The sequence below is a fragment of the Trachypithecus francoisi genome, unplaced genomic scaffold, assembly GCF_009764315.1.
Source record: "Trachypithecus francoisi isolate TF-2019V2 unplaced genomic scaffold, Tfra_2.0 Lachesis_group10, whole genome shotgun sequence".
In the NCBI taxonomy this organism is placed as follows: Eukaryota; Metazoa; Chordata; class Mammalia; order Primates; family Cercopithecidae; genus Trachypithecus; species Trachypithecus francoisi.
The window spans coordinates 26,360,616-26,374,318 of NW_022681455.1; the positions used below are offsets into that span (position 1 = coordinate 26,360,616).

Below are 13,703 nucleotides of genomic sequence, written 5' to 3' on the forward strand. Positions count from 1 at the left end.
CTCAGCCCAGTAGGTTACAGCCTTCTTTTTATTTCTTCCCTGTCCAAACCATCAGTATATCCTACAGGAGGAAGAGAAGCAGCTCTCTGGGAAACCAGTAAGCACCATGAGTTCTGATACTTTCTAGTACCATTTGACATATTAACATCCCTGCCACCCCTAATATGCATGGACACACACACACACACACACACACACCACATCACATACATCGCACTAACACAAACTATGTATCACATACCACACACAGCACACACAGTACCACATACCCCACGCATCACCTACACCACACTATACGCATCATGCACAAGTGTGCATACACCTCCTATGATGTGTGTATAGTGCAACTCAGAAAGTTACTCTTTCATTTAATGCACATCACTATGCTTAGAAATATTCTAGTCACTGGGATTCATCAGTGAACAATATTGAAAAAAATCCATCCCTTATGGAACTTGCATTCTCATGGGGGAGGCAAATAATAAACAAAATAAATTAGTAAAATATTCAGTGATAAGTGTCATGGGAACAAAATAGATTTGAGAAGGTTTGGGAGGGAGAGAGGGGTACACTTGCTAACAAGTGGTCAGGATAAGGTTGGTTGAGAGGCAAAATCTGAAGGAGTTGAGGAAAGGCATTCTAGGGATAGCTGAGTGCTGACTCTTCCCCAAAGTGGAAACACACAGTCCAGAGCTTCTGAAGGAGATTCTAGTGACCTACTTCCCATTGTGAGTCTTTGGACTCCTGTATCCCATAATCACAGGATCAGGCCTAGCTTTACATATCGGAGATAATGCATTCCTCCATAGGAGTAGTTCATGTTGATTTCTCCCTAGGCCTGCCTTTAGCAGCATATTCCTGAAGTCTCCTCTGTACCCCCCCTCTGCTTCTAATATTTGCCACTCTCTGCATGAACCAGCCCCACCTTCCTGCAATGGGAAACAGGTGTGAGAGGGGACAGTTGTCACAATCCGTTTTGCTTTTGTCTTGCTGTTGTTATTATTGGTAATGGTAGTTTGTTTCCTTTTTAACATTCACTAGCTTCCTTTTCCTGATCCTTTGGTAGTGTTACCAGGGGATCCCTTCCCAGACCCTAAGAGAAGGTTCTTAAATCTCGTGTGAGAAAGAATTTGGGGCAAGTCTACACAGTAAAGTGAAAGCAAGTTTATTCAGAAAGTAAAGGAATAAAAGAATGTCTACGCTATAGGCAGAGCAGCAGCTTCAGCTGCTGGACTAAGGATACTGACATGGTTTGACTGTGTCCCCACCTAACTCTCATCTTAAATTCCCACATATTGTGGGAGGGACCTGATGGGAGGTAACTGAATCACGGGGGCAGGTCTTTCCCTGAGTAATTTATACTGCTGTTCTCATGATAGTCAATAAGTTTCATGAGACCTGATGGTTTTATAGGAAGGAGTTTCCCTGCACAAGCTCTTTCTTTGCCTGCTGCCATCTATGTAAGACCTGACTTGCTCCTCTTTGCCTTCTACCATGGTTGTGAGGTCTCCCCAGCCACATGGGACTGTAAGAGCATGAAACATTTTTTACTGGTATAAATTAGTCTCAGGTATATCTTGCTCAGCAGTGTGAAAACGGACTAATACAGATACTTACAATTATTTCTTGATTATGTACTAAATAAGGGGTGGATTATTCATGTTTTCCAGGAAAGTTGTGGGCAGTTGCCAGAACTGAGGGTTCTTCCTCTTTTTAGACCATATAGAGTAACTTCCTGACATTGCCATGGCATTTATAAACCACCATGGAGCTGGTGGGAGTGCCTTTTTGCATGCTAACACATTATAATTAGTGTATAATGAGCAATGAGAACAACTAGAGGCCACTCTTGTTGCCATCTTGGTTTTGGTGGGTTTTGACCAGCTTCTTTACTGCAACCTGTTTTATCAGCAAGGTCTTTATGACCTGCGTCTTGTACCAACTGCCTATTTCATCCTGTGACTTACAATGCCTAACCTCCTGGGAATGTAGCCCAGTAGGTCTCAGCCTTATTTCACCTAGCGCCTACTCAAAATGGAGTCATTCTGGTTCGAACATCTCTGACAATAGGCCTGATCTGGAATGAGCCATGCCTGGGTACAGAGTCACATCCACAGCAATGAAAGTCGTAGATATCTGCAAGGACTCATTGTGGGACCAAGGATTCAGGGGCTCATTCTTTCTCCTCTCTGTGTGTGCTGGTTGCCTCAGGAGTAGAATGTCCCATGCTATGCATGGGGTCTGCTACTATCATGCCAGGACATGATGAATCATAGGTGGCAAAATGACAGATGACTCTGTGAGCATCCAGGAGGGTGCAGTGCTGAAGTGTCTTCTGCTTGGTATAGGAAGAAAGGAACATGTTTTCCAATCTTGCCTTTATTTTGAGTGGTTGGACCAGAGGGATTGCAGGTGGGCCAAACTCCATGTTCCCTTGGCTATCAGGGTCAGCAGACAGGCCAGGGGCCCAGACAGGCCAGTGGCGCCCAGAATTCAAGTTTAATTTCTCCTCCCACCTGTGTCCTGAGATCCTCTTATTGGTTCCCTTGGACCACTGCATCTACTTAGGCCAGCATTTACTATGTTCTTATCATAAATGCCTCTTACACCCGAGACTTATAAATGTGACAAGCTCTTATTGTGAGATAGTAATCCATCTTTTTTCCGCATGAAATAATAATTCTAACTTGGATAGTGATAGTACTTTTCCTTTCATATTGAAGTGGAGAAGCTGGAGCTGAGTCATTAAGGACTTGGCCCTGGACCCCACAACCTTTTCTCCACAGAGCACAAAGCAGAGTGATGGTCCCAGGGATCCCACACAGCTCTAAGCTGGGGGCACTCACTGCTGGGCCATTAGTGACTCCCATTTTCTGTCCTGGCTGACCCCGGCTATTGAAGAAGATCTGAGTCCTGCAGAAGGACAGCAAGGAGAAAAACAAGACACAGAACTGGACAGAGAAGAATAGAAAGCTGACTCAGATGAATTTTGTGATGCCAGTGAGTCCTACTGCTGTTACCACCCCTTTTTCCACCACACCCTTCAGAGCAGTTATAGAACCACAAGCAACCCAGAAACAGCAAAAAAGTAACATCAGCTAGGAAGGCTTAAGGACTCCCAAGGGAGTTGGTGGCAAAAGTAGAAAGATCTCAAATCAGAGTCTGTGAACTGATCCTCTGCAGGCTTCCTGTTTTTAGATACTCTGTGTTGGGGTCACATGATAGTTTACTGGGTTATTAATTGGTTCCTTCTTTTTATTGCTGTAAAAGAAGGATTTTTTCCCCTACGTTTCCCCTCCTTTACCAGAGAGGCTGAGTGCAAATGATATGAGCGACGTCCCTAGTTTTCTCCTAAATCTTATTAGCCCCGCCTCCCACAGTAGTTTCACTTTTCAATTTAATCCAGTCTGAGTTAACTTCCTGACCCAGGAAGTGGCAGCTACAGAGGGGACCAGCAGCGAATATGTAAGTAAGTGTCTGAGCAGTGAAGGTTGTGGAAAAGGTCCAGGCTAAAGTTTTCTCAGTGGATATGTGAGTGTGTACTGGTGGCAGGTGGGGTGAGGAATGTATTTCCTGACTGCAGGGCCACTCCAACTCTGAAAATGGTCAGGACTTTCTTTGTTTTACAGCTCTCGCTTCTTTCCTGCTCTTTCTTTCACCAGACTTTACACCAAATCTCAGAAGATTCAGAACTTAGGTGAGTGGGGCCCAGGACAGGAACCCTGGAGCCTTGGAAGCAGGGGAGTCCCCTCTCCCCAGGAGCGCGGTGACCCTAGCAGAGAGGGGCCTGGTGTATCACTGGAGGAAGTAGCCCGCCAAGGACCAGACATCATCAGAAGAAATTCTGTGTGGCTTCAAGAGACCGATCTGGTTGTGACAGGAAATCAGCCTACACGGTAACTGTAATTAAATTACTGTTTTTTATTCTAGGCACTGTCATTTAAAAGAAGAGTTACTCTTCAAACTTCCTCCTGACTCTGCCCTGTCCTAGAGCAGCTCTCAGGAGTAGGGATGTGGGGGCTGGTAGGGGGAGAGATGGGGGGTACAGGGAGAGCCCAGCTAGGTTCTCAGAAGAGGCAGGCTTTTTTGCTCCTGGCCATCCCTCTGTTGCCTATCCCTGGCCTCCTCCATCTTCTTTCTGCCTTCCCTACCTCCTTGGGTCTGCAAACTCTTTATGTTGCAATCACTCTGAACATGTCTCTTGAGATAGGTCCTGTCCTGGAGAAGAGATATTAGTAGTAAACTCCCCAGTTCTACAGGAGCTCTGATCCCATAGAAATAACTGCTCCTTAGGACCAAACCCTCTGCTCTGCAGCCTTCTTTCCAATTCTCATTCCCTCAGTTTAGGGAGAGGGCACAAAAAGGATAAACTAGTTCTTCTGGTTGTTCTGGTTGCCTCGATTACTTCCATTACCCTCCTGGTTGGGTCTCTAGAAAGACCTTATTAACCAGGGAAGTCCCACTTAGGCACCCCTCTCTCTCTGCAGGAGAGAGAAATATTCACTATTCTCCTTTCTCTTTCTTCTGCCTATTATATCTCTGCTCCTAAAAGCAAAAAAAAAAAAAAAAAAAAAGCAAAAAAACCAAAAACCAAAAAACAACCGACCTTATTAACCAGTGTTGGTTGTTGTTCTTTGTGGGGGATGGGGCGATTGAGGTGTAGTCAAATTTGATCGTCATGATGGTGTAGAAGCCAAGGGAACACTTCCTCTTTGCCTTCTGAAAGTTCACTGAAAAATCAACTCACAAAAAGCAGGCTAATTGGAGAAAAGGCATACAAATTTATTAACATGTACATGGGCTAGAATCACAGAGTGATTACCCCCTCTTCCAATGGGGGTAGATACTTATATAGTCTTATTTATAAATACTTATGTATTATAAATACTTGTGTATTATAATTATTTATAAATACTTATGTATTATACATATTTATGTATAAATATTTATAAATATGTATAATACATAAGTATAAAATATGTATGTATATAATATAAAAATGTTATGTTTATATATGTATAAATATATAAGTATAAAATATGTATAAATAATATTTATATATGTATACATATTTATATATGTATATATTATATATGTATAAATACAAATACTTATATAGCCTTATATAAGTATATAGCCTTAAATATTTATATATCTATAAATACAAATACTTATATAGCCTTATTTCAGAGGGGAAGGGTGATATCAGGAGAATATAGGTAATTCTGTTGAGGGGCAGTAAATGATTACTAGGGATAATAAACGAATATTCAGGAGGATGAATGAATGGAGGAACAGAGTTTAACTCGTAAATGGTTCTCTTTGGAAAATGAATGAGCCTGAGAGACAGACATTATTTTGTGAAAGTGTCTGATTAGGTCTGGTTACATTCTTAGTCCTCTTTTCTTCAGTGCAAAATGTGATAATAGGGGTTGGAAGGAAAAACAATTGTTCTTTTGTCTAGTCTGACAGGTCTTTATGTAGATAGGGGAAAAGTCTCTTCCAGCATCTGCTGATCTCTAAGGGCCTTTAATTCAAAATACTTATTACACCAGGGAGTCATATATTGGGGTGAAGCTCCCCGTACTCCTTCAGTGGAATCTGTCACAGATCACCCAATTGCATGAGTGTTACTACCAATTACAAAGAGTAATTCTGGTACCAATTATTCTTTTTTTTTTTTTAAGACAGATTCTCGCCCTTTCACCCAGGCTGGAATGCAGTGGTGTAATCTGGGCTCACTGCAACCTCCTACTCCAGAGCTCAAGTGATTCTCCTTCCTCAGCCTCCTGAGCAACTGGGATTACAGGTGTGCACCACCATGCCCCACTAACTTTTTGTATTTTTAGTAGAGATGAGGTTTTGCCATGTTGGTCAGGCTGGTCTCAAACTCCTGATCTCAGGTGATCCGCCTGCCTTGGCTTCCCAAAGTGCTGGGATTACAGGCGTGAGCCACCATGCCGGCCTGGTACCAATTATTCTTGAAGTTGACTAGAATAGGAAAGAGTTTCACACTCCCTGAGTTCTCTCTTTTACAGCTTTTGTGAGGAAGCCTGTGTTGTTTCTCCCAGCACTTGGTCCAAGGTAACTTTCTGTGATAACGGAATGTTGTATATTGAGGCTGTTATGTGGCCACTAGTCACATGCAACTATTAAGCAATCGAAATGTGGCAAGTGGAACAGAAAAACTAAATGTTTTCATTTTAATTTTTATTAAGTTAAATTTAAATTCCCATTCATGATAGTGGCTACTGTATTAGCTACACAGCTAGATGTTTATGCGTCCTCTAAATTCTAATGCATTTCTTCTTTCTGGAGAGAAGACTTTAGCTGGACATGGTGGCACATGCCTGTAGTCCCAGCCACTCTGCCAGGGTGAGGCAGGAGGATTGCTTGAACCCAGGAGGTTGAGGCTGCAGTGAGCGGTGGTCATGCCACTGCACTCCACTACAGCTTGAGCAAGAGAGCGAGAACTTGTCTCATAAGAAAAGAAAAAGAGCCCGGGTGCAGTGGCTCATTCCTGTAATCCTGGCACTTTGAGAGGCTGAGGCAGGTGGATCACGAGGTCAAGAGATTGAGACCATCCTGGCCAACCAACATAGTGAAACCCCGTCTCTACTAAAAAATACAAAAATTAGCTGGGCGTAGTGGCGCACCACTGTAGGCCCAGCTGCTCAGGAGGCTGAGGCAGGAGAATCACTTCAACCCGGGAGGCGGAGGTTGCAGTGAGCTGAGATCGCACCACTGCACTCCAGTCTGAGTGACAGAGTGAGACTCTGTCTCATTAGAAAAAAAAAAAAATTAGAAGACTGAGAAAAGAAGAGCAGTCTGAGCTATGTGAGGTATGCAGAATTTATCAGGACCAGTGAGACAGGAGTATGGGTCTTCAGTTAAGACCGCATGTTTAAAAGCATTTTTTTCCTGACTGGCTGCCTCATCTATTACCTACATGTTCCTGAGATTTGTAATAAAAAGAACAATGTATAGCCAATCAAAAGCTTATGCTATTTTAATGTAAATTCTTGGTAAACAATTTTAAAATGGCTTTAAAACTGCTTTTTTTTTCCCTTTAAATAACCACTTGCAACTGCTTGCTAACGAGGATAACTTGAAACTCTGCATCTGGGTTGCTGTTCTCAAACGTGGCCCAAACAAACTCAGCCTCAGCTTCTTCCTTTTAAGTCCTCTTATCTTCAATACAAAATGAGATAATAGGGGTTGGAAGGAAAACCTTCAAGACCTATGGAAGTCAGTAGCAGCCAGCTCATCACATAGAGGTGCAGGTGAGGTGTTTTTCCTCATGGTAAAAATTCTGGCTGCTTCATCTCCATCTCTAGAGCCAATATTGGAGCTTTTCTATAAAAGCTATGGCCTCAACCACCAGCACCAAGAAGATGATGGAGGAAGCCACCTGCTCCATCTGCCTGAGCCTGATGACGAATCCAGTAAGCATCAACTGTGGACACAGCTACTGCCACTTGTGCATAACGGACTTCTTTAAAAACCCAAGCCAAAAGCGACTGAGGCAGGAGACATTCTGCTGTCCCCAGTGTCGGGCTCCATTTCACATGGATAGCGTCCGACCGAACAAGCAGCTGGGAAGCCTCATTGAAGCCCTCAAAGAGATGGATCAAGAGATGTCATGTGAGGAACACGGAGAGCAGCTCCACCTGTTCTGCAAAGACGAGGGGCAGCTCATCTGCTGGCGCTGTGAGCGGGCACCGCAGCACAAAGGGCACACCACAGCTCTTGTTGAAGATGTATGCCAGGGCTACAAGGTGAGTGTGTGGGTCAGAGGGCCTTGGTAAGTACCAAATCTTATCCTGCTCCCAGGAGCTGAGATGATTTAGCCTGAAACCTAACATTATGGCTTGGAAATACAGCTTTCATCATGTCATTCTTCTGAAAAATAGTTCATGATGATTTCTTGCTAAATTATCTAGACTGTCCATTCTGACCTTCAATGGGATGGTTGGACTCATCTCTATCCATTTGTGTTATGATGAATTTCTCCTTGCTTTAGAACAGGTTGTTCTCAAACCAAACATCCGCATTTTTTCTTGCTTCACACCATGAATATCATTTGAAAAACCACAATATGTAAAACCATGCAGTAGGGCCTGAAAACAGGGAAGAAAGACCCATTACATTTTAGGTATCTACAGTCTAGGAAAGAAGATAAACCATCAAAAATGTCTGCCTGGAGGTCCCTGGTTTTGGTGGTGGGGAGGGACATTTAGGGTAGGGAGTGGTTCATCTCAGAAGTAACTCCTGAAGGACACATAAAAATTGAACACCTATTGGGGGATTTTCATTTGGGGAATGAAGGGTCAGTGACATTGAAAATATCACTCTGATACCTATACTTTTTTTTTTCTGAGATAGGGTCTTGCTCTGTGTCCCAGGTTGGAGTGCAATGGTGCAGTCTCGGCTCACTGCAGCCTCAACCTCCTGGGGCTCAAGCAATCCTCCCACCTCAGCCTCCCAAATAGCTAGGACTACAGGAATGCGCCACTATACCCGGATAATTTTTTTATTTTTTGTACAGACATGGTCTTGCTTTCTTGCTTATACTGGCCTCAAACCCCTGGTCTCCCTCCCATCTCAGCTTCCCAAAATGCTGGGATTAGAGGCATGAACCACTGTGCCCAGCTACTCTGGCATGTCTATAATAAAAGGAATATCAAGGAGTAAAATTCAAACTATCCATATAAGAAAGGGAGGAGAGGGCAGATTTTAAGCAAGATTCAGGAAGAAGAGTAAAAGATTTGGAAATGCTTGGTTGTGGAAGGTGAAGCAGAGGGAGAGGTTTTGTGTACCATCCAGGCTTCTTGCCAGAAAGCATATTAAGGAAGGTGGGACTTTGCTGTTGGCAGCATGGAGGAATGGGCATCGTCCTGATGTCCCTTTTCCTTTTCTGTCCTGCCTAGATTTGAGGAAAATGTTGCCCCCTGTGTCAGGCTCCTTATTCTGTCCTCCATGAGGCAGAGGTGGTTTGTATGAAGGCTCTAAGTCCTTCTAAGGACATGTCAATCCTGACCCCCACTCAGCTCATGGCAGCTCTTCCTTAAACTCCATGGAACAGCTAATAACTACAATGATGATATTCCAATTTGAATTACTTTTCCACCAAGTAGTAAGGAAAGGAGGCTGCTTATGTTGCAATTGAGTTTGGTCACTTACTAGATGGGCAATTTTGGGCACGTTATTTAATGTCTTGACACCCTGGTTTCCCCATCTGTAAATGGGGATAATAGCAGTGTCCTCCCTCCCTAAAACACACACACAGGAGGTGGTTATAAGCTTTGAGGACATTAAAATATAGAATGCATAGAATAGCACTTGGCATACAGCAAGGACAATGTCATCTTTTGCTAAAACAGTTACATAGAGCCCTTTCCTTAGTATACTTGTTGGTTTAGAGAGGACAGGAGACAATTCTTTTAGCATTGATTACAATTAGCAATGTGGGTCAGCTTCAAATCACTTGGCATCCTGATTTTTCATGACTCATAAGACACAAAATTTCATGTGTGCCAAACACTGGTATTGGTTTTGCTTGGTTCAGCATGTTATTTTACAAAATCTTTTAGATGATGATTACCTTGTTCTATATATAACTTTTTCCTGGCAAGACCCTAGTGGTGGGTGTATCTCAGGCTCTGGGTCAGCAGATGAGGGTGCAATGCTCCCCCAGCTGGTAGCCATAGCCCTTTGGGCAAGTTATTTTACCCCTTTCTTAGTCTCATTTTCTACAGCACAGAAATGATGTTTAAAATCCTACCAACTATTCAGGGTTGCCAAGGGGATCAGTATGTTCCCGCACATATAGCCTTTAGCATGCTCTCTAGCAAAAACAAGGAGGACTCAATAAATATTCACTATTATTCAAATATATCTTAGAAAACTGGGATTCCCCCTAGGTCCCTAATGAAGAGTCAAATTGAATAGGCTTCACTTATCAAATTTTTCCTTCAGGAAAAGCTCCAGAAAGCTGTGACAAAATTGAGGCAACTTGAAGACAGATGTACGGAGCAGAGGCTGTCCACAGCAATACAAATAACTAAATGGAAAGTAAGAATCTGACTTCATTGATCTCAAGCTATTTTCCATTCTAGAGCTTAGGCATAGGGGATGATTGAGGAAAATCACAATGATGATTTATTCTCACTAAACCAGATCAAAAAAATGAAACCCAAGGAAAAAACCATTATTTGTATTTATGCCCCTGGCTCCAGGTTTACATCCATGAGAATTTAGCACCAACTCCTTCCATCTTTAAACTGTAGTTGGCTGGGATTCCTGATACTTCAGTCAGAAGAAGCAGAATTGGTATGCCTATTTACCTAGAAAAAGCATTGACTAGGTCTCAAACTTTAAATACCTCAAAATAAACCTGGTTTGCAGGCCTCAACTCATTACCCTGGCACTTCTACCACAGCGGAGCATCTGGCTCGCAAATTTACAGGTACAGAAACCAACCTTTGTAGACACTTAGGAAACAGGATCACTCCAGATTGAAATTCATACTACGCAAGCTCATGAGGCTGATGAAGGAAATATACTTTATTTATTTCTTTTTTAATTATTATTATTTTTTGAGATGGAGTCTTGCTGGAGTGCAGTGGTGCAATCTCAGCTCACTGCAACCTCCACCTCCTGGGCTTAAGCAACTCCCCTGCCTCAGCCTCCTGAGTAGCTGGGATTACAGGCATGCGCTACCATGCCTGGCTAATTTTTTGTATTTTAGTAGAGACAGGGTTTCACCATGTTGGCCAGGATAGTCTCAATCTCCTGACCTCGAGCACCCACCTCAGCCTCCCAAAGTGCTGGGATTACAGGTGTGAGCCATTGCAACTGGCCTATACTTGATTTATAAGTACATCATAAGTAATGCAACAACCTACACACTTGTAACTACAAACTGCAGGGTCTCTCAGACTATTTCCATGGCTGACCAACCTCCACATTATCAGAGCCACATTCTTTCATGGAAATATTTAGGTTCATGCAAAAGTAATTGCGGTTTTTGCCATTAAAGTAAAGGCAAAAACCACAATTACTTTTGCACCAACCTTTATATTTATATAATTCACTAGCTTGCAGTAAAATCCCACAAAGCTGATCATCGATTTTCCCTCTTTCAGGGGTCCTTTCTAACCTCTACCCTGATCTTTGTTTGTGGATGTTGCTCTTGAGCTCCTGAGTACACTCTTACTTCCCTCATTTCTAGGATCTTGGGCAATGGGGAAGACCTTGATTGTAACTAACATATATGAAAACCCATCTATACAAGAGTTAAAGCTGTACCTGTCTCCTACACAAAAATTCCACCTCATCCTAAGTCAAAGACCCTTCTTCTACATTGTAGTCATCGAAACACTGTGTGAATTTATTTTTATTTTTTAATTTTTATTTTTTTAAGATAAGTGGAGAGTTTATTTGGGCCATGTTTGAAGACTGCAGTCTGAGAACATAGATTCAAGTTGCCCTGAATACACACTCCCACTGCATTAATTTAGATAGCATTAATGGAAATTGCAACTTTACATCTCCTCAGATGAGACTTTCACTTGATTTCTGTCAGTCTTACACATAGCAATGCTTAAGATGACGCTAGGGTAGTAGAAAAATATTTCTCAGTTAACCATAATAAATACCTGCCAAACTCAGAGCTCCCCCTGCCAAGAATTATGGACCCTCTTAGCAGCCTGGTTGTCTTAAAATCCAGTCTTGGTAATGTTCATTATAAGCTTTTACTTCAAGAAAATCACTCAGACTCAGAAATCTAACTTCTTAAATCATAAGTAAAAATTTGTTTTTATCCTTGTAACTGATAAAGTGTTTGAACTTAGCCCTAGTTTCATAATTAAGTTATCTAGCACTCCTAACCCAGCTTTCTCCTGTGTCTTGGCTGAGGAATAAGGAAATTAATTGGGTGACTATAAGGAATCTGAGACAACCTCTTCCACGTCTGAGTGCCTGCCTCCCACACATGACTGCAGCAGGAAACTGGGGACATTCTTCCAGCTTCAGTGACTCATGAGAAAATAATGTCCCAGTGGCTGATTGTGTATGTGTGTGTGAAAATATATATAACACTTAAGCATTTAACCACTTTTAAGTATATAGTCAGTAGAATTAAGTGCTTTTACATTGTTACATTGTTGTGCAACCATCACCATTCCCATTTCCAAACTGCAGCTCAGTTTCATCTTTCATTTTCTCTTTTTTTTTTTTTTGAGACGGAGTCTCGCTCTGTCACCCCGGCTGGAGTGCTGTGGCCGGATCTCAGCTCACTGCAAGCTCCGCCTCCCGGGTTCACGCCATTCTCCTGCCTCAGCCTCCCAAGTAGCTGGGACTACAGGCGCCGCCACCTCGCCCAGCTAGTTTTTTGTATTTTTTAGTAGAGACGGGGTTTCACCGTGTTAGCCAGGATGGTCTCGATCTCCTGACCTCGTGATCCGCCCGTCTCGGCCTCCCAAAGTGCTGGGATTACAGGCTTGAGCCACCGCGCCCAGCCTCATCTTTCATTTTCTAAACTGAAGCTCACTACCCATTAAACAGTAACTCCGTTTTCCCATCTTGCCAGCACCTTGTAACCACTATTTTACTTCCTGTCTTTATGAACTTAACTATTCTAGATACCTTGTATAAGCAAAGTCTTACAATATTTGCCCTTTTGTTTCTGGCTTATTTTGCTTGAACGTCTTCAAGGCTTATCATGTAGTAGCGTGTGTCAGACTTTCATTCTTGTTTATCCATTCATCCATAGATGGACATTTGGTTTATTTCCACCTTTTGACCATACTTTCTTGACTCCAGGAGATGGTACAGATTCAGAGACAAAAAATCCAGTCTGACTTTAAGAATCTCCAGTGTTTCCTATATGAGGAAGAGAAGTCTTATCTATGGAGACTGGAGAAAGAAGAACAACAGACTCTGAGTAGACTGAGGGACTATGAGGTTGGCCTGGGGCTGAAGAGCAATGAACTCAAGAGCCATATTCAGGAACTGGAGGAAAAATGTCAGGGCTCAGCCCAGAAATTGCTGCAGGTGAGGCTGTTTATTTGGAGTAGGGAAAAAAGGTATGTTATTGTGCTATTAAAGGAGAATGATAATGAAGCATGGGAAGATAGAGTAATGTTTCTTTTAGATATACATCAGTGCCATCAGGCTGGCCTTCACTAATCTATGGGGTACCTTTATGTCAATTAGAAAAATAAACTTCTGAGGGAACGTAGTTTGGCCAAATGGAACCATGGGATAACATTCACCACTGTTTGTCTCCTTGGCCCATGTGCACAGAACCTGGCTGTCAACTCTCTCCTGAAATACTCTGCTAGGTGACTGATGGGTGATGAAGTGGGGCAGCCAAAATGAGTGATAACCTGTTCCGACTTGCTTGTAGAACCCTTGCTCCAGAGCTGTTACGGTACAATCTACAGCTCTATCTGTATGAAGATAAACATCTGGAGCCATTAATTCTGGTTCTAACTAACAGGATTGCTGACTATACTGTAAGGTTGAGTGTATAGCATGATTGCTTTACCACTGTGTGATACCTGTTACCACCATCTTAGTGGCCCAGTCTCAGGGCTGTGCATGGATTCACCGCTAAGGACCTTTATGATATGTGTTCTCTAATCTGGGCTCACTGTGAAGGAAATCCGATCACCAAAAGCTAGTCTTGACAGAGGGAG

The 13,703-nt window shown here is 42.7% G+C and overlaps 1 protein-coding gene across 2 annotated transcripts in view; it reads left to right on the plus strand.

Annotated features, from left to right (window-relative positions):
- Nucleotides 1-3,289: 3,289 nt before the first annotated feature.
- The window catches only part of TRIM38 (tripartite motif containing 38), a 28,016-nt gene continuing 17,602 nt past the window's right edge, over nt 3,290-13,703 (plus strand). Inside the window, exons 1-5 of one of the 2 annotated variants that reach the window (XM_033216447.1) lie at nt 3,290-3,531; nt 3,663-3,896; nt 7,338-7,778; nt 9,979-10,074; nt 12,826-13,056. In XM_033216447.1, the coding sequence (XP_033072338.1) occupies nt 7,368-7,778; nt 9,979-10,074; nt 12,826-13,056 (738 nt within the window). In that variant the 5' untranslated portion in view covers nt 3,290-3,531; nt 3,663-3,896; nt 7,338-7,367. The remainder of the gene's footprint in view (nt 3,532-3,662; nt 3,897-7,337; nt 7,779-9,978; nt 10,075-12,825; nt 13,057-13,703) is intronic. The other variant, XM_033216446.1, reaches the window with a different exon arrangement.